This window comes from Juglans regia, chromosome 7 (assembly GCF_001411555.2).
Source record: "Juglans regia cultivar Chandler chromosome 7, Walnut 2.0, whole genome shotgun sequence".
Taxonomy (NCBI): Eukaryota; Viridiplantae; Streptophyta; class Magnoliopsida; order Fagales; family Juglandaceae; genus Juglans; species Juglans regia.
This window is the reverse complement of record NC_049907.1, coordinates 43,517,524-43,537,160: the sequence shown is the minus strand read 5'-3', so window position 1 is coordinate 43,537,160 and position 19,637 is coordinate 43,517,524. Positions and strand designations below refer to the sequence as shown.

Genomic DNA, 19,637 nt, shown 5'->3' with positions numbered 1-19,637 from the left:
TATTTATTTCTTATATTTCTCTTCAACAGATTCTATTTTATTTTCTCCAAAAAGAGCTTCTTGGAGATCCTATTGAGTGAGAAAAGCTTTCATCTTGATTCTCCACAGCCCAAAATCATTTTTTCCATCAAAATTTTTGATATCGAACCTTCTTGATATCACTTGTTGTATTTTCAGACATCTCACAAATAAGTACTCAAAGAACCAAATTAACATAACTAGTTGTAATATGCAATTAATACTGAACAAACAACCAAAACACCAAGAAAATATATGATTAACATGATCAGTTTAGCTTTCTATTTCAAACACATTAGCAACCCAAAATCACAGTATATATTCATGCAATACCAAAATAAAAGTAAGAATAATAAAAGAAATGCGAAATCAACACAAGAAATTACTTGGTTCGACCCTAATAGTCTACATTCACTGCAGAAACAATTTAGGAGTCTTTATTATTGAAGAATGTATCAAAACTTGAGTTTATAATCACTTACAATTGTTGATCATTGCACAAAATATGGATTGACTTCTTCGTATTATCCTCTAATGAAACCACACTGATCATCTCCTCAAACTCCAATTTGATCTTGGTAAGACTAAGGTTTGAAAACCCCTTCCGTTTCTCTCCCAGGATCGTGACTTCAATTTGGTAAAGTGACTTGCACTCTGTGATTCGTGAAGGCACACTTGCCTTATATACAAATACATATTTACAAGTTTGTCATTAATCAAATATTACAAAAATGACATTCACCTATTTACAAAAGTGCCATTATTGAAATATAAATATAATGAAAACAACAATGTCGGGCTCCATAAACACATCTTCATAAACGGCATCTTCATGTACACCCCTTCACTTTTAATTCATGTCCATAATTCATGCTATACTCCAAGGCTAAATATGTTCAAATCTTTTGAACTTCTTTATTTTCAAACAAATTTGCAAATATTATTTCAAACCTCCGCCAATTCAAATATATAAACCAATATTCAAGAGCCCCATCTAATATTTTCAACCTGAATTCAATCTCTATCTGACTTATTAATCGCATGCAAACCAATGAATCTCTATATAAAATGTGCCATGCCCCTATAGAAGGGAATATGTATAGCCTTTGTTTGTGTAGTTTTCTAAGTTATTTAAGAAAATATCAAACACGATGGTAAAATCTCACAGAAAGGTGGCTACAAACAGGAACACCAAAGGCATGCAATATTATATGGGTAGCTTATACAAAATATTTTTCCAATTAATCAACCATTAAAACATTTAGTGTTTGTATTCTGGGTCATCCAAATTATTGTCAACAATTCCATGAGAAATGAGCACTGCTACGTGCCATCATTTTAGGAGCAACAAATTGAAGCAGATCTAAAACTGATCCGGCAAAGTAAACTTTATGTTATGCAACAGCTCTGATACCCTCAATTCTCATGTAAAGGTATTCAGTCTACGTATCACGATAGGTAATATTTGCAACATTAAGACCCTTAACCCTGCATATTAACGAATGGTTAAGAACATAAGTTTATTGATCCCGAGCACACAAATTTAAACTAACACTTGTTTTTAAGAAGTTGATCAGCATTGATCAAACCATAGAGTGGAAGTCAATATATTTTTGTGCAAACTGGAGCAATATAATTTACTTTTGGGAAGAGAAAGTGACATATTAGACACGAGCTTATCTAGAGGAAACCAAAGGCAAAGTATACAAATTCCTTCTCTCTTTGGTTCTACTTTCTATACAATTCTTATTTATTTTTAGTGAAAATTTTGGAAACTATAATATTATTTTACTTTTTCATATCCTTCTCATTTATAAACCATACGGGAAAGGACAGGGGGACAACACATACCTGGTATAAGAGACTCACGAGCATTCCTGAGAAAAAATAAAGAAACAAGCATTCAAAACATTTATTTGGATGATAGTTTATTCTTAATTCACAATATCAATAAAATATCTTCTTACTTATAAAAAAATTATTCTTAATTCATAGCTATTATAAATATAATGTGAGTGTGTGTGGATATGAGTACGGAATTGGATCAACCACCAATGACACATGATCAGTTATTTCACCAGTTCTTTGACTTAGTCACCATGTTTTTTAGGTTCCTTGTCTCTTTTTTTTTTTTCTAAATAAGGATTTTATAGATGAGAACTAGGCAAAACCCAGGTACACCAGTGTTTTTGGGATTTCTGTAAACACACATCCTTGTGCATGCAACCAACAACCAATACACTCATTAAACTATTTGTCCATCCTAATTTAGTACTAACTTTTAGCTTAAAATCCCATCAGGTATGATCCATTTTGGGTGCACTCGAAAGGTTATTTGAGATATCAACCCCAAATTTCAAAACATGCAGTATGTCTATGTCATAGAAAATGAATTTGGGGAATTACTAGATTTGAATATAATTTATTGCCTTACTTGAAAGTCAATTCTCTTGATCTCAGATGAGTGTGCCACTGCCACATCTTTACCAAACAAATATAATCATTCCATAAGATTTTAGCTAACTTTTACTTCTAAATGCTAAGAGCTAATTGCATAACATTGTGAAATTGACTAAAAAATATATAATGTCAACATAGGAAGTGATATGAATCCACAAAATGCTCTTGGTTTTAATCATCACCAAGTACACACGTTGACTCAAAGTTTTTCCAACATAGTTTACTTGAGAAAACAAGTTCTCAACCAAAGTCAATGGAAAAAATTTCCACTTTTTGTCCATCTGATAGTCAATTGAAATAAAAGCATCTTAACTACTTTTGAACATTTCGTATGCATGGCAACTCCCATTGAACATTTCCTCCCATCTTCCGCACCAACAAACGATCTCAGACACCTCCAGATAGGTTGGCAATCAACCATTTGTTTTTACTTAACTAGTTGCCAAAAATAGAGAACATACATAATTGACAATCTACTAATAGAGAGAAAAGAAAAAAGAAGTAAAAAACAATCATAACCAAGGCTTAGGTCCACTAGCCATATCAAAGCAACTCTGCACGCATTATCCAGAAGGAAACTTGCTTAACGTCAACAGCTTGTAACAGGGAGTCACTCATTCACTGCAAAAAAAAAAAAAAAAAAAACTAGTTGACTCCCTTATAAATTCTATATAAATACAACCATCAGGACCATTATCCACAGGCTACAGCACAAAAAGTTTAGAAGGAAGTATTGCACCGGAATATTGAAATAATAGTTCACCTCCAAAACTAACAACATGACACCAAAAATACACATTTGCATTAGACACGAATAACGAAAACGATAAATGATGGAATTACCTTTTATACACTTCGCCGAAAGTACTGCCATAGAGGTGCTTCCGGAACAGCCAGTCGGCACAGGGGTGCCCCGCCCACAATTCGAGTTCGCCCATGACGATCCCAACCCACCCCTCTTTCGTTAACTTCATGCCCGACGGGTCCAGAAGCGGCCCGGGATCACCTCCATCACGTATTGAGGGAAAGACGCCGGCATGGCGTTGTACAGAAACAAAAAAAACCCACCAAATCGTGCAAATGCGGCCGATAAACCAACATCAGTTGTCCACGCACGACCACTTGCCCTTCTTCTCAACCTTATAGGTCATTGATGTTTCCTCCTTCTTAAGACTGCCCTTCATCTTACCAATCTCTTCTTCTTCTTCGGATTTTTGCTTCGGTTAGCGACATCGAAACCAAAATTCTTGTCAGTTTTGGCAGATTTTTTCCGTCAAATGGGATGCATACTAGTGATTAACAATACCTTTCTGAATCCGACTTTAGTTCGAAACTCTCAATTTTCTAGGCGGATTACAGTATAAAGAGATGAAACTTCTTTACTGGAGCTATTAATTAAGGGAAGTAGTCCATTGATTATTCCAAACGCGAAGTTTTTTTCCTAGGAAAATTCTTGCCATCAGAAGGAAGGGAGCAACATGCTATAGGCAATTGAAGAGACCAGAAAGTGCCACCCTCTAGTGTTAATTAGAGAGAAACATTACCCTTTATTGAGATATACTGGTCGTTTTAAGGCAGAAAGATGATAGCTTTTGCTTTTGGTGGAGTTTTAGGCCTCGTTTCGAATGAGATATTGATTTATCTCGTCTTATCTGATTTAAAAATAATAAATCTTTACATCAACCTACTGTTGGCAACATAACTGACGTGTGGACCGGTTGATGTGCTACGGTGTGTGGAGGAAAAAAAATAAAATAAAAGAAGCTAGTTCAGGTGTGCTATGATCGATGTGCTACAATAAGTTGTTCTATAACTTTACTCATAATAATAATTACAACAACTTATCTAATTTAATAATTATAATTTTTTTAAACATAGTGCAAAATACTATAAAAATTTTAATTTTTTTAAATAAAATATAATATTAAAAAAATAATATTTTAATAATATTTTATTTGTTTTTTAATTTATTTTTTTCATCTCATTTCAATTCACTGTATAAACCATCCAATACTTTTCGAAGGAAGCAAACACAGGACTGACGGAGGTTTAAGACCATTTGATAGCCGTTGATTGGTGGGGCCACTCAATCTGGGTTGGGCCGGTTGGCCCATTTTGGGAACCGGGCTAACGAATAATGACTTGCGACTGTTGATTGGTGGTTGGTGACGCAGTTGGTGGGTCCTTGTTTGAGATAATGCCTGTTTGAGGTGATTGGATTGGTGGGTCCATTTTGTTTGGGAATGGGCTAATAAATGGGTTTCCTTATGGGTAAGTCATGGGTGGGCCTTGAAACCCATGTTTTGTATGAAGTTTTCCCAATCTGACACGTATCCCATTCCGATGTCTCCTTCCTTTTTTGTCCATGAACAACTAGCATACAACAAGCTGTTTACAACTAGCATACACACGGTTGTTTCAAATCAATGGTAAAAAAATGTAGCCATCTTCGAAAATATAAGATTTTAAACCTATTTACTGTATTTCTCGTACGTTTATCATGATATTTATTGTTTATTTATAATTCGTTTGGATAATAAGATAGAGATAGTTTTAGATAATTTAAATAAAATTTTATTTTTTAATATTATTATTATTATGAGATTTAAAAAAATTGAATTATTTATTATATTTTATATGAAAATTAAAAAAAATTATAATAATGAGATTGAATTAGATGAGTTGAAAGTATTTCTGTATCTAAACGAAACCTTACTCATGTATCATGGAAAATCCTAATATAAACATCTTTCATATAATGGGTGAATTCAAGCCTCACGTATACATTGGTTTGGATGACTAAGTATAAGGTGTTCAATTTAAATTGTAATGCAAATGATTTGTTATAGGTCATTAAAATACACACCAAGCAAAATACACGCCATATATTATTATAAAAAAAAAAGTTAATTATTGAAAAATGGGTATTATGCATGTAATTTTCGGATGTATAAGTTTTGCATTATCTCCTCAAAACAAATTAAAACTAAATATTGTCGTGTGAATCTCAAATCTACTCATTATATTAAAATATATATATATATATAATTTACACATTCTATAATTATAAATATTATTAAAAAAAAAACCTTGCACTTTTGGTCCCCTACTTGAAATGCAATCCTAATCCGAGAGAACCGTGATGTGATTTGATTGTGATTCACCATGTTCACAAATTGGAAAATGCATTTATAACACATCAAAGCTGCAAGAATAACAGTACTTGATCCTTGCGAACCTTATTATAACTTATCCTGCTGATCTGGTCTCATCAATGTTTTGGTTAAATGCTTTAATTTGCTTTCAGATAATTGGTTCTTGCTGGGGACAACGCATGACAGACATGACTTCAGTTCATAGATTGCCCCCCACCCCCCAAAAGCAACTTGAGTGAATTATAAACAAACACGAGTCTAGGGCATACCCAATGGGAGAAAGATATGACACAGATGAATTTCAAATGTCAACTCGACCACCCTTTTTTTCTCTTGCCATTCGAAGATCTTGAGAAAATTGGTCCGGTCTTGGATTTATTATTCAATAGTCATAACTTCAAGTCTCCTTAAGATCATTAGAGATTTACATAGTCATTAACTTTATGATCCAATAAAATTAAGTCAAGGTGCGTATAAGCTGATCCGGACATTTACGATTATTTAAAAAAAAAAAGATCTTGAGAATATTGGCATTATTTACCTCTAGCGTATATGGCGGAAGAAAAAATGAAAGTTCTGTTGAATTTTGGGCCTCATGCAATATGCACGTTCATGCAATTGGCAACCCAAGACAATAATGAATAGATAAAGTTTCCTTAGATTTTCACGGTCGATGGTACCAATATGGGAGAAAAAAAGTCCTGTTTAATGCATGCATGGACATTGTTGCATCAATGCAATTAATCGACAAATACGTGCAATTCTCGTGGGTGTGCAGGCTAGAAGAAGAAGATAAGATTCAATCACAATCAGAGACAGAGAAGTACTCCAGTTAAATTTTCACCAGCCACCCACTTTTTTTAAACCCTTTTGGTACAACAGCGCCATTAATTACCACTGTAGCACTAGGGAGGGCCATGTTGAATAATTGAAAGCACCACCTCCTGCATGCACTGCACTGCACTTCATTTCTCAGTTTCTCTCGACTCCCCTGTTTGCCTGCCAAAATTCCTGTGCTGTTGAGGCCTTAAAAAAATCAAACACCAAGTCTCTATCTTTTGCACATGTTAGAGTGTGGCAATGTGGTCCACAGCCACAGGCATCATAAATACCTTCCTCTTCCTCGTTAGGGAACACCTATTATTTTAAGGGCCTTGGTTTCCTGCAGCGGCAAGCCACCCTGTTCCACTTTCTTTTCATCTTTCTTGATATATATCACCCATCCTTTTCAAATTGTACGGACATGCACTGTAGTTTTGACTTCATGAATTCTCTTCACTTCATGGTCTATGATTCTTTTGATTGTTAAACTCGTTTGAATTCAATTCAGTTTAATTTAATTTTAAGTTAAGTCTAATATTTAAATATTAAATGTTCAAATTATTAAACTTATTTTAACTTAAAATTTATTTACACGTGAGACTCATAATTTTTTTCAATTCAACATTTTCTTATACATGAGACTTATAATATTTTTTAACTTTCTATAAATATATTTAAACTCATCTTAATATTTAAATACACTTTAAATGAATCATATAAAACTCATTCTATCATATTAATTTATTACTATTTATAAATAGTTCAACTCAATATTTAAATGCAATGGAAATTAAATAGGACTGGATACCTTTTTTTTTAAAAAAAAAAAAAAAAAAATTGGCATGTAGTTTATGGACAAAGAAGTTTTGATGCTAGGGGAATGTGCTGTTTTGGGTGTGGAAGATTTGGCTTTTCACAGTCAAAAAGGGTCATAAACAAACTTTGGCCTTGCCATTACAAAGTGACAAATTAAGCACTGTTGTTGAGAGATAAAGACCAAAGACTTTTTTTCTCCCACTTTCTTTCACTTCAGTATAAAATATAGTGGATTGTCTTGGGTTAAGTAAATATTTAGAGATGCCGAGTGTAATGGGTACAAAAAGAATATGATATTTTCCATCTTTTTAGTGAACAGGCGTACAATAATAACTGGAACGAAGCTGAATTGGGGAGCATGGAAACACGCAATTTGTGGTAGGGTCCTACCTAGATCGTGATTTACCAGCACTTCCGCCTACTTCATGTGGCCTGTAACCAAGGCTAAGACCTTCATTTTCTTGGCATGATAATGGGTTTTCTTGAACACACTCTATCCCTCTCTCTCTCTCTCTCTCTCTCTCTCTAAGCTTTTAAAGAATCTAAATCCAACCTAAATAAATAACTTGAATACGCATCTCATGTAGAGTTGTCAATGCTAAACAGCCTATATTTTCAAGGCAGGGTAGAGCAAGGCCGGGGCTTAAATGTTTTTGGAGAAACCACGTGACAACTATCAAAATCTTCATTGCTACTGTATCTTAATTGGTTAATAATGCAGACAGACGATTCTCTCTCTCTCTCCTTTCCTGTGGCCAAACAGTTTGTATTTCAAACTCATTTTATTTAATTATTATAATTTTTTTAAATTTTAATACAAAATATAATAAATAATTTAATTTTTAAAAATTTTAAAATAATAATAATATTAAAAAATAATATTTTATTCAACTTTTAATTTTCATTTCAACTCAACTCAACGTCCAAACGCAATCTTTAATTAATGCCAAAACTCAACATTTAAAATTGTTGTCTTTGAAAAAGATCCGTTGTGGGTTGTTTTTGCACGCTTCCTCACCCAACCATCTTTCCCCATCTGCAAAAGACTCAAGTTTAAGCATCACTGTGATATCTTTGAAGTTAATTTGTCACCACCAACAAACCAACAAGAGAAAAATGGATGCATTATTATAAATTTGAAGAAGACTTCTTTAGACAGACCAAACTTGATGGTTGCGAGATTTGGATCACTTTTGAAAGGTCTCTCTCTGGCTTTATGTTTTTGCCATTTGGTGCTGAGAACAAGGTAGGTCCAACTCAACATCAGGTGAAGAATTTTGAAGCAATGAAGAAGGGTTGGAGAAATTATGGTCTATTTTGCAACGAACAGAGAGACGTAGCTGTAATCACTTGCCACAATTCTGTAAGCTGAAAATATGGCGAAAAGACTATTGCAATAAATGTTGATTTCGTGCCAAGACTCTCTTGTTATAATTGTGCTACAGTAAATCTTACGTCATATTTTTATTTAATTAATATTTAATTTGTTATTTTATTTAAATGTATATTTAAATATTAAGATAAAAAGATAAAAATAATAAATTTTATATTAATTAAATAGATACATGTAAGATTTGGATATAGAATTTCTCATTGATAATTTTGTACTACTACTGCTGCCATAACACACGAGAGCAGGATATTAAAAGCTTATGAGGAAAAATAAAATAAATTCATAGAAGGAGAACTGAAGAAGAAAATAGTTATTTGAATAATAAGATATTTTCATGTATTAGAGCATTGGTATTGGATTAGCTAAATATATTTTTATCTTTAAATTTAGTAAACATCATCTATATTTACTCCACATTGAATTAGCTAAATTGTTTTCATCCAAACTATAAGCTACAGTAAATCTATTCTTCTTTTCAAATATGAAAAGAACTATAGCAAGTTTAAAAGTATTTTTTAAGATTATTATATTATAGATATGATATTTTTATTCATATGAGATTTTACTATCTATATATATATGAGATTATTATATTATAGATTGTTAGATTATGAAAATAAAAATGAATATGATTTGCTGGAGGTTATTAAAGATTATGAAAATAAAATAAAAATTAATAAATAAATAAAAATAATAAAAAATAATAATATTTTATTATTATAGAGAGTGTGATGACTAATCCAATATAGACTTCAAGTTTTGAATGATTAACTAAATGTGAAAAAGTTATATATTAGTCAAAATTTAAAGAATATGATAGCCAATCCAATGCTAATGCTCTTATGTGAATAGTAATAAATAAAAAAATAATATTTAAATATTAAATAATATTAAAATATTAAAAAAAATTGTTATTATCCAAACTAGACCTAAAACAATTGGTAGTAGTTAGTACAAACAAAAAAATCAGATATATATATATATATATATATATATATATATTTTGAAGGAATAGACAAGGAGGACGGAGGAGACGCCAATTAACCATTTCAAACATAACGCAATCTCACTTTTTGGAAATATTTTTACAATATTTATCACTGTTGGTACAAAAAGTTTCAAATATTCTTAGATGTTAATCAAATATTACAAGTATCACCCAATATATTTATGTATTTACAATATTAATTTGAATAAAAAATTTAAAGAATCTCGATCCATCCAACTTGAACTCCAAGTGTATCGGGTGGATTACGATTCTTTAGAAATAAGACAGTGCATGATTTAGAAACAATTCCACCCTATATATTTTTTACTAAACTCAATAAGTCTTACTCTAAACATAAAAAAGTTTGTACTGAAATCTCAAAAAATCTAGAAAAAATTCACCAACAGCTTCAACGCAGACTTATGAAAACATTCCATTTTTATTAATTCTTCCTTGTATGTTAGTTTTTTATAGTGATAAAGACCTCCTTAAAATAGATATGTTTATAAATAAAAAACATGGATTCAAATGTTATGATTTTTCTTTATATATATATATAAAATTTGTATCGGGTGGGGGGGCCTTGGGACCAATTCATTAAAGATTATTTCCCTCAGCAAAAGTTGAATTTTTATAAATAGTTTTGGACCCAACATTTCAGAAAATTCTGAAAAGTAACTTAAAAAGTTGAAAGAGCATGCCAATTCCCAAGAAATACACAAGCCTCTTGCATTCTCCTTTTTAAACTTCTTTGTGCAATTCCGCGATGGGCGGATAGATAGGGTGGCGCTGGTGGCGTTCGACCCGAAAAAACGAAAAGCGTCCCACGCGCGCACACGATCAGCTCTCTCTACCTCTGCCTCTAACCCCACGAGATCGCACCCAAAAATTAATTATCCTACGCGGCAGTCACAGCCACGGCCAACTTGTTCATAAAAAAATTGCCCAAATCTCGATGCCTTGCCTTTGGCTATAAGCAAAGAGAGAGAGAGGCGTAGAGGAAGTGAGAGAGTGCCCATTACTCATTCTAATCGGCACTCTCACACTCAACATATATTTTATCGATCATTTATGGCATTGAAAAGAAAGGAAAAAAAACTGAATGTGATTTGAAGCATTTCGAGCCAAAACAGCCTCGCAAATCGCCCGAAACCATGCTCTCATAATGATGATTCGTCCATTATTGGTCACCTTTGCTACCTCGCCTTCATATTACGACCGTAAGAGGCTCCTCATTAACAAGTCAAGCTTCGTTTCTCAACGTAAGTATCAGAGCCTAAAGCTGCCTTTTTTTTGCAGTAATTCTTTCCTCAACCCAAATTTCTTTTTGTTAATCTTCTCCTTTTTCAGGGTGTGAGAAATTATCACAAGCTGAAGCTCTCTGAGACAGTGATTCAAGCATATCTGAGACTTTAGCTCTGACCCAGAAAGAGATCGTTCAAGTTGAACGAGGCCTTCTGATCTGGAGCTTGGGTGCGAATTCCAAGGATGCTGACGTGTATAGCGTGCTCGAAGCAGCTCAACAGCAATGGATCTCTGCACCAACAGGACGAGGACGACGCCGTTGGGACCCCGAGGACCAAGCAAGCAGTTAAAACGATCACTGCACAGGTACACTCGAAAGTACTAGTATCTGTTTGATTCTATGAAAAATGTGGCAAAGTTATAGGAAACCCGAGTTCTGAATCGTATGGTTTTTCTTGCTTAGAGGCTATAAATCGAAAGAATATTACCGTTCTAACCCACCAATACTTACTGTTTGGCTTATCTGAGTCTGTCAGTATTTTGTAAAACGAGAAAATAGATGGGAAACAAGAAGACCCAGAGTGGATTTTCTTTCATATCACTTTGATTTGTCGGCAAACAAACAGAGGAGATGAGATCCAGAGTTCGTTTTCTTTTCATTTTTTCTAGAACCGTCAGTAACCATAGAGAGGGCATGGCTTCTGTTCCGTTCTTAGTTTTTGGGAAGTGACGGTGGAGAAAGAATATAATTACGCTAAATCTGCAACGACTGTATAATCTGGCTAGGATTTTAAGATTTGCAAACCATTATATAGTTTTAAAAAAACCCGGATTTTTTTTTTCCTTCCATCCCTCATTCCTCCTTCATTCTATTGGGGCAAAAGAACCTTGGGGTGTAAAGTATTGGTTTCCCTTTCAGATCAAGGACATCGCATTGAGGGCTTCAGGTGCTTACAAGAATTGCAAGCCGTGTGCGGGATCACCGAAGGATAGCGGGAACAGGAACTATGCCGACTCTGATGCAGGCTCAGTCTCGGCGAGGTTCCATTGTGCGTATCGCAGAACGGGCAGCTCAAACTCCACGCCGAGGATGTGGGGGAAAGAAATGGAGGCAAGGTTAAAAGGGCTTTCAAGTGGAGAAGGGACACCTGCCTCGGTGAGTGGACGCACCGAGTCAATTGTGTTCATGGAGGAAGACGAGCCTAAGGAATGGGTGGCGCAAGTGGAGCCTGGTGTGCTCATTACTTTTGTTTCCCTGCCTCAGGGAGGGAATGATCTCAAGCGGATTCGATTCAGGTACTTTCTATTGTTTAGAATTGATGTGATATTCTTAAAAATTCGGATTGTTTTTCTGAGCATGATCAGAAGTTTGTGGTGTGGTAGTGAGAATTATGGTTGAGCTATTGCCATATTGTCCTTTGTGGTTGGATTTTAGCATTTTGGTTGAACTTTTGGTCTTGGGAATTACTTCATCACAGTCATTTGTATGGTAACTCGCTTTGTTGCATTTGTCTCTTTACCATCTCATTCTCACGTCAGCATTCAAGGGTAAAATAATGTTCTTTATTCTCAATCCACATAATAAAACCAACAAAATTCTGACTGGATTTGAATTAATCGCTTTTTAATTAACTTTTTTTTTCTTATAAAAAAAGGATTTGAACTAGTTTTATTGATATTTTGGAATCAGTATTACTACTTTGTTTCGTTATATGTAAGGATGGTTACAACAAAACTACTGTTTAATATATGCATTTTAACGGTATAATACAATGCATATACTGTTAAAGTTGATATGAGATGAGTTGAGATAAAAGTTGAATAAAATATTATTAGGATATGATTTTTTAATATTATTATTGTTTTGTGATTTGAAAAAGTTAAATTGTATATTATATTTTGTGTGGAAATTTGAAAAAGTTGTAATGATTAGATTAGATTAAATGAGTTGAGGGGGCTTTTGTATCCAAACCGGGTGTAAAATTCTAGAGCCCCAATTTATGCTTTCTCTAGACATCAAAGTCGAAACCCTTTAATTAAATAAATTTTGAGAGTCAAACCACAAGAGGCCATGTAATTTTCCAGGCTAGAATCAATTCGGTAAATAGCTCTTGATTGGATAAACTATTCAAGGAATGGATAGTTCCATTTCCTACCTCATGATGATCTTCAGTGGGTTTTGGCTAATTTCAAGCTAGCTTTCCTCAAACCATGGACAAGTCGGTTGACCTAGCAGCCAATGTGTACTTGTTCCCTGCTCTTTCATTGTACCAAATAGCTTGAACTTTTAAATAGTCAAAATCTGCTCATTTAATTTTCAAGCATCCTTCTAAGGATGATTTCTAGTAGATGGTTGCGGTTTCTAATTATCATTTTTGTAATTTGATTAGCCGTGAAATGTTTAATAAATGGCAAGCTCAAAGATGGTGGGCAGAGAACTATGACAAGGTCATGGAGTTATACAATGTACAGAGGTTCAATCACCAGGCCGTCCCACTTCCAACCCCGCCTAGATCTGAAGATGAGGTTAGCTTTAACCCAATGTACCATGCAAAATTTTTACCATTAGCAACACAAGGAAAACAATGTTCAAGTAGTTTTTCTTTCACTTCTACTTTTTCTTGTTTTTACTATTGCCTGAATGCTTGTTTCCTGGATATGCTGGGCCTGGAATTAATTGATTTTTAATCTCCTATCCCTTTAAAATCATTCTATTTTAATTATTCATTGAAGTCATTGTTGCTCTCTCTCTCTCTCTCTCCCCAAAGTCTTAGGCTATGTTTGGATGCTGAGGTGATATCTGGTAATATGTGAATGTAGTGAAAAAGTAATGAATTATAATGAAAAAGTAGTGAATAGTTCGTGAACTGTTTGTGAATAGTAGTGAGACTACTTCACTTAACAAACAGAGTCTAAGGCTGCGTTTGGTTCAAGACTCAGTTGAGCTTAATTGAAATCAGTCTAATTTTAAGTTGAGTCTAACATCCAAACATCCAACTCTCAAAATATTAAACTCATCTCAACTCAAAACCTCCTTACATGTGGGACCCACAACCTTTTTTAACTTAACACATCTTTATACGTAAGACCCACAATCTTTTCCAACTTCCCATAAAAAGTACTAAACTCATTTTAATATCAAAGCACACTTTAAACTCAGTTTAGATGGACCCCACATAACTCTCTCCACTACTCAACTCACTACTATTCATAAATAACTGAACTCAGCTCAACATCTAAACACAACCTAAAACATTTTTTGATTTCATGCACAACTTCACAACCATCAACTGTGGTGATGAGTCATGGCAGAATGGATTGTTGCCTTCACATTATGTAAAAACATCATATAAAGCCGTTTTATATCCTTTCTTTCTCTTTTTTCTTTAGGTGAAATCTTTGCATTTCAGTGAAAGCCAGGATGATTTGTATTGATTGGCATTTAAAGTACTTTCTCTCTCTTTCAGAGCTCAAAGATTGAATCTTCCAGGGACAGCCCTGCGACTCCACCACTGAGCAAAGAACGTCTGCCCCGCCACTTCCAGCGTCCACTGGGAATGGGCTATTCTTCATCGGATTCACTTGACCACCACCCTATGCAATCCCGTCATTTCTTTGATGCAGCTGGTCTAGCTTCAACACCTAAATTTTCCAGCATCAGTGGAGCAAAGACTGAGACCTCGTCTGTAGACGGATCTGTCAGGACCAGCTCATCAAGAGAGGCAGAACGCTCTGGAGAGCTTTCCGTGAGCAATGCCAGTGATTTGGAATCTGAATGGGTTGAACAGGATGAGCCGGGAGTCTACATCACAATTAGAGCACTGCCAGATGGCACCAGGGAGCTTCGACGCGTCCGATTTAGGTAAGCAAGTTTCTGTACATGGCCTGGTATTTCGTTTAAGAATAGCAGGGACTATCGAAATCTAATTGTCCGCACCTGATTCATAAGTTAATTCCAATACCTTGCGAATGATAGAAAAAACTAAAGCCACTTGTAAAACTGGTCTGCATGTATTCCATCATGACTGACCTGGATTTTAAAATTTCAATAATCCGTTTTGTTAGTAGAGTAGAGAGTCACTGAATACAAAGTTCATTGCACTAATTAGTTTCACACGCCTTTTAATCAAATATTTATTTGGATTTCCTTGTTATGCAGCCGAGAAAGGTTCGGAGAAATGCATGCAAGATTGTGGTGGGAAGGAAACCGGGGTCGGATACAAGAACAGTACTTGTAACTCAGCGAAACTTTGAGGTGGTTGTCTTCCCCCTTGAGCAAATCTGGTGACCTGCACAGCTTCAATACCAAATCTTTTAAATGGCAACTATGCCTTAGATACCTCTTTTGTGTTTGTTAATCTTTAATCTTTATTATTATTATGAGATCTAGTTTCTCTCCTCTCTTCTCTTTTTGGGTAGATACTGTTTAACTGCTGGTAGCTTTGTAATTTGGCTAGCGGGGGCACAAATGAAGGTCAGGGGAAATGTTAAATTACCACAGTATACCTATCCAAAAAAATCACGATGGTAAAATTCGATCATCTGCACTGTTTCCTTCTTTAGTCTATTGATAAAGATCAAAATCAAACTTGTACTAGAGAAGAACAAAAATCCCATATAACACTTTTGGAAATGCCTTTTCAAATCTAGTTCCCGATTGCCATGGGACAACCAACGAGTCAACGACAAAACAAAGGGCGCCTTTTAGGTATTGTTTGTATAGTGAGTTGAGATAAGATGAGTTGAGATAAAAATTAAAAGTTGAATAAAATATTATTAGAATATTATTTTTTAATATTATTATTATTTTAAAATTTAAAAATGTTGAATTGTTTATTATATATTATGAGAGAATTTAAAAAAATTGTAAAGATGAAATAAAATGAAACATTTTTATTATCCAAACAAAACCTTACTTGAGGTTAATGAGGTCACTGTCGAAATAAAGCCATAAAACATCAATGATTTATTAGAGCATTCACATCTGATTTCCTAAATTTTTTCTTAAATTTTAGCTAAAAAGGACACTCCCTATAATTTTATCTTAAATTTTACTCATTTTTAAAAAACCTTTTACATCTCATTTCCTATCCTTTCTCTATTCTATTAAAATAATATTCTTCTATTATTTCTTTATTATTTTTTTTCTCTCACTTCCATTTTCAAACTTAACTACTTAATATTTTTTCTTATGTTTTGAACTATTATTATAGTGAATATTTTAAACAAAAATTTAAATTATTTTTTTAAGGGTTTAATAATATTTTTAAAATTATTATTTTTATATTTTAGTAATTATTTAAATTATTTTTAAAATTATTATTTAAAAGTATAATAAATATAAGTATAAGAGAAAATGTAGTTGATTGAAAAAATAATTTATTTTATTTATTTGAATAAAATATTAATAAAAAATGATTTAGGGGATGAATAGTGGTTCCCTATATTTATAGGGAACTACTATTCATTTCCTAAATCAAAATCCTAAAATAGGGAATGGGATGTGAGGGAGTTTTTGAACTTTTCCCTAAATTTTTTCCTATAATTTAGAGATAATAGTGATATGGGGAATGGGATGGGGATGCTCTTAGTACGATAATCTGTAGACTATTAAATGCCGACTGGATAATGTGGTTTATTTAGTCCGGTTTGGATATAATAACTGTTTTATCTCATTTTATCGTTATAATTTTTTTAAATATTTTTATAAAATATAATAGATAATTAAATTTTTTCAAAAATCAAAATAATAATAATATTAAAAAATAATATTTTAATAATATTTTATTCAATTTTCATCTTAACTCATCTTATCTCAATTTACTATTCAAATGATACCTTAATCTCATATTTTCTGAGTAGAAAGAAATTTAACAGACAAGCTAAGTGATGTGATGGCCAACACCAATGACATTGTTGTCATATGCTTTGTGAGTAGCAATTGCATGGATAACACTTGAGCATCATTTGCACAACCTATAAATTTGAGTACGAAGACAAAAGACCTTGAGTACATGTGGGTATCTTATGTTTTTCAACAATCTCATGCACTTGAAGTGAACCCTTTACATTAGAAAAGGCTCCATCAAAATGCCCCTCGAGTGCTAGGGATGAAATTTGATAGATAATCTTGTATTTAATACATGTTGGGGTAAGAAGCTGAGAGTGATATTTTCCCATATTCTCTCTATACATATAACGTTTTCAATGGTGGTTGGGGGCGTTTAATGGTGAGGTTACTATTTGACTGGAAATGAGATTCTAGATTAGATAGTTATAGAAGCAAAAACTTTTGAGTTCTTGAGGGATGGAAAATATTTGCTCATCACAAAGAGGAGCTGGAGAGTTGTGAAGGAAATAAGGCTGGGGAGGTCCTCGACATTTTGGTTTGCCAAAGCCTTAGAGGATTGTTTGAGGGGAGGAGGAAAAGTGTTCTATTCGGCTCATTGTGAGGGAAACAAAGGGTTCGTTGTGTAAAGATGCTCTAACTCACGCGGTGGTTACATGGCTTTAGTGGAGTATATAGGTGGTGGTAGAAGAAATTTTATCTTCATTCCAGAGAAAAGAGATGACAAAGGATGGAGGAAGATGGTGGATACATTGAGGGAGGCTGGAAGAGAGGGTGACTTTGTGGCTAACAACAAAGGAGGGGTAGCCCAGGTGCCGCCGGAGGAGATGGTGGTAGTGAACCAACCCAATAGGCGGTCGTACAGAGAGGTCCTCCAACAAAAGGAGAGAAGGTCTGACATGCCTATCAGTCTAAAAGGAGGCGATGTGCAGAGGCAATAAGTGGTGGCAGTTGCATTGTTGGCTTGAAAGAGGATGGCGTGTACTCTGCTCTAGTGGAAATGAAAAAAGCAACTTTTCTGTAGGAGAGGATAGAGCGTGTTTTAAGCTGTGTGGAGGAAAATCAGAAGGTGGGCTTGGACTTGGGTTGGGTTGACACTGTATTGGCTAAAGAAATAAGAGTAAAAGGCAAGGGATCTGATAGGCCAGATATCAGGCCCGAGGAAAACAAAAAACAAAACACTACACTCATTAAAGATCCAGTGGGTAGAGGAAAGGCCAAAATGGATTTGGGCCGCAGGAATGGGCCTCAAACCGTGGGCCAAATCAATCTTTCTACAGGGGCTGGCCTTGGTCACTTTTGGAGAAGACGGGGCGTTGGTGAAGCAGGCCCTTCAACCGCCGTGACCCATACCAAGCCATCGGAGGTGGTTTCGATGGTTACGACAGGTACGCCGGCGACACCTAAGTTGGATTCTGACAACATTTACGCCAAGCAACGCGTGGTGGTACCACTTGAGTTGGGTTCTCGCACGCCGCTGCACCCTGGAGTGAACGACGATGTCTTGGATGGATTTCCAGCTAGGGGTGGCACAAACTCTTGGGTCGAAGCATTATGGGATGCTTTCTGTCACCAAGATAGTGAACGCGACGACGATGGTGGAACAGATCCTACCGTCGCGTGTAGAGGAATAAACTTTTGTAATGGCTCAGAATTTTTTTTCCCCAAATCTTGCACACAGAAACGCCCGATACTTAACATTGGACCAACACCCGTCCAGTTGGAGGTGTTATCTACTATGTTTGAGCTTCATGAGGTGTTATCGGAAGGAGGAGACGGGAGGAGTTTGGATTTCATGGAAGATAGTCTCGTGGGGCTACAACAGAGGCTTATTGAGGTTAGTGAGGATGTGCTTTTGGTTCTTGAAACACAGGAGATTTCCCTTCCTTCTGTTAATGTTGAGATCAACGGGGGTATTGTGGTTGAATGGGAACGATGTAACTTGTTTGGTGGGGATAGGGAGCCATTTCCACTGAATTGTTTATTACCAAGTGAGCTTGACATCTCTAATTGGGTACTCAAAAAGGTAAAGGACATTCAACATGTGGTGGGAATGAAGTGTGAGGGTTACGAAGAGCAATTTATGGCCCTTTTCACAGCCATTGAGGTGAGCCATTCTCAGTCCAAGAAAGTTGGTTCTAAGAAACAGAGGGAGCTTAAGAGACTTAATTGGTCTTTGAATGAGGGTAGTTCAAGCCGAGATAGGTCTAAAGGGAAGGGTACTGCTATTTCTTTATGAAGCCGAAAATTGTATCGTGGAATGTGCATGAGTTGAATGAGGGTAATAAGCGCCTTCACATAAAAAAATTTGCTTCGGAAATGGAAGGCGGATATTGTTTGTTTGTAAGAAACTAAGTTGAAATGGGTGACTATAAAACTAGTGAGAATTGTGTGGAGCTGCCTGTATGCAGATCTGCCTGTATGCAGATTGGGTTTATCTGACTTCGAATGGGGCATCAAGTAATATCCTTATGATGTGGGATAAAGGAGTAGTGGAGAAAATGGATGAATTTGTAGGGCAATACATAGTGGCTTGTTCATTTAAGATGGTGAATGATAATTTCTTGTGGGCGTTTGCAGGTATATATGGACCAAATGTTGACAACATCAGAAGACATTTGTGGGAAGAACTGGTTGGAATATATAGCTGGTGGGACCTCCCTTGGTGCATAGGTAGTGATTTTAATGTAATAAAGTTCCATAGTGAGAGATTTGGAGACAGTCGTATACGCCTAGCCATGACAGATTTTTCAGAGTGCATTTTTTATTTGAACCTGGTGGACCTCCCATTAATAGGTGGTCCCTTTACTTGGTCTAATAGTCAGACGTGGTCTCAGTTAGACTAATTCCTAATATCGCTAGATTGGGAAAGTCACCATTCGGAGGTATGTC

General features: G+C 34.9%; 1 protein-coding gene across 1 annotated transcript; it reads left to right on the top strand.

The window, feature by feature from the left end:
- The first annotated feature begins 10,345 nt into the window (after positions 1-10,345).
- Positions 10,346-15,453, top strand: LOC109001999 (protein Brevis radix-like 2). Its single transcript, XM_018979541.2, has 6 exons — positions 10,346-10,914; positions 11,003-11,263; positions 11,817-12,193; positions 13,288-13,423; positions 14,365-14,759; positions 15,057-15,453. The coding sequence occupies exons 2-6, from the start codon at positions 11,141-11,143 to the stop codon at positions 15,133-15,135; spliced, it is 1,110 nt and encodes a 369-aa protein (XP_018835086.2). The 5' UTR covers positions 10,346-10,914; positions 11,003-11,140; the 3' UTR covers positions 15,136-15,453.
- The last annotated feature ends 4,184 nt before the right edge of the window (positions 15,454-19,637 follow it).

Excerpts from the sequence above, each read along its gene's own strand:
- LOC109001999 (XM_018979541.2), top strand. The coding sequence starts at position 11,141 with ATGCTGACGTGTATAGCGTGCTCGAAGCAGCTCAACAGCAATGGATCT. Across the intron at positions 11,264-11,816 it reads TTAAAACGATCACTGCACAG|ATCAAGGACATCGCATTGAG; the intron begins GTACACTCGAAA and ends TTTCCCTTTCAG. Across the intron at positions 12,194-13,287 it reads CTCAAGCGGATTCGATTCAG|CCGTGAAATGTTTAATAAAT; the intron begins GTACTTTCTATT and ends TAATTTGATTAG.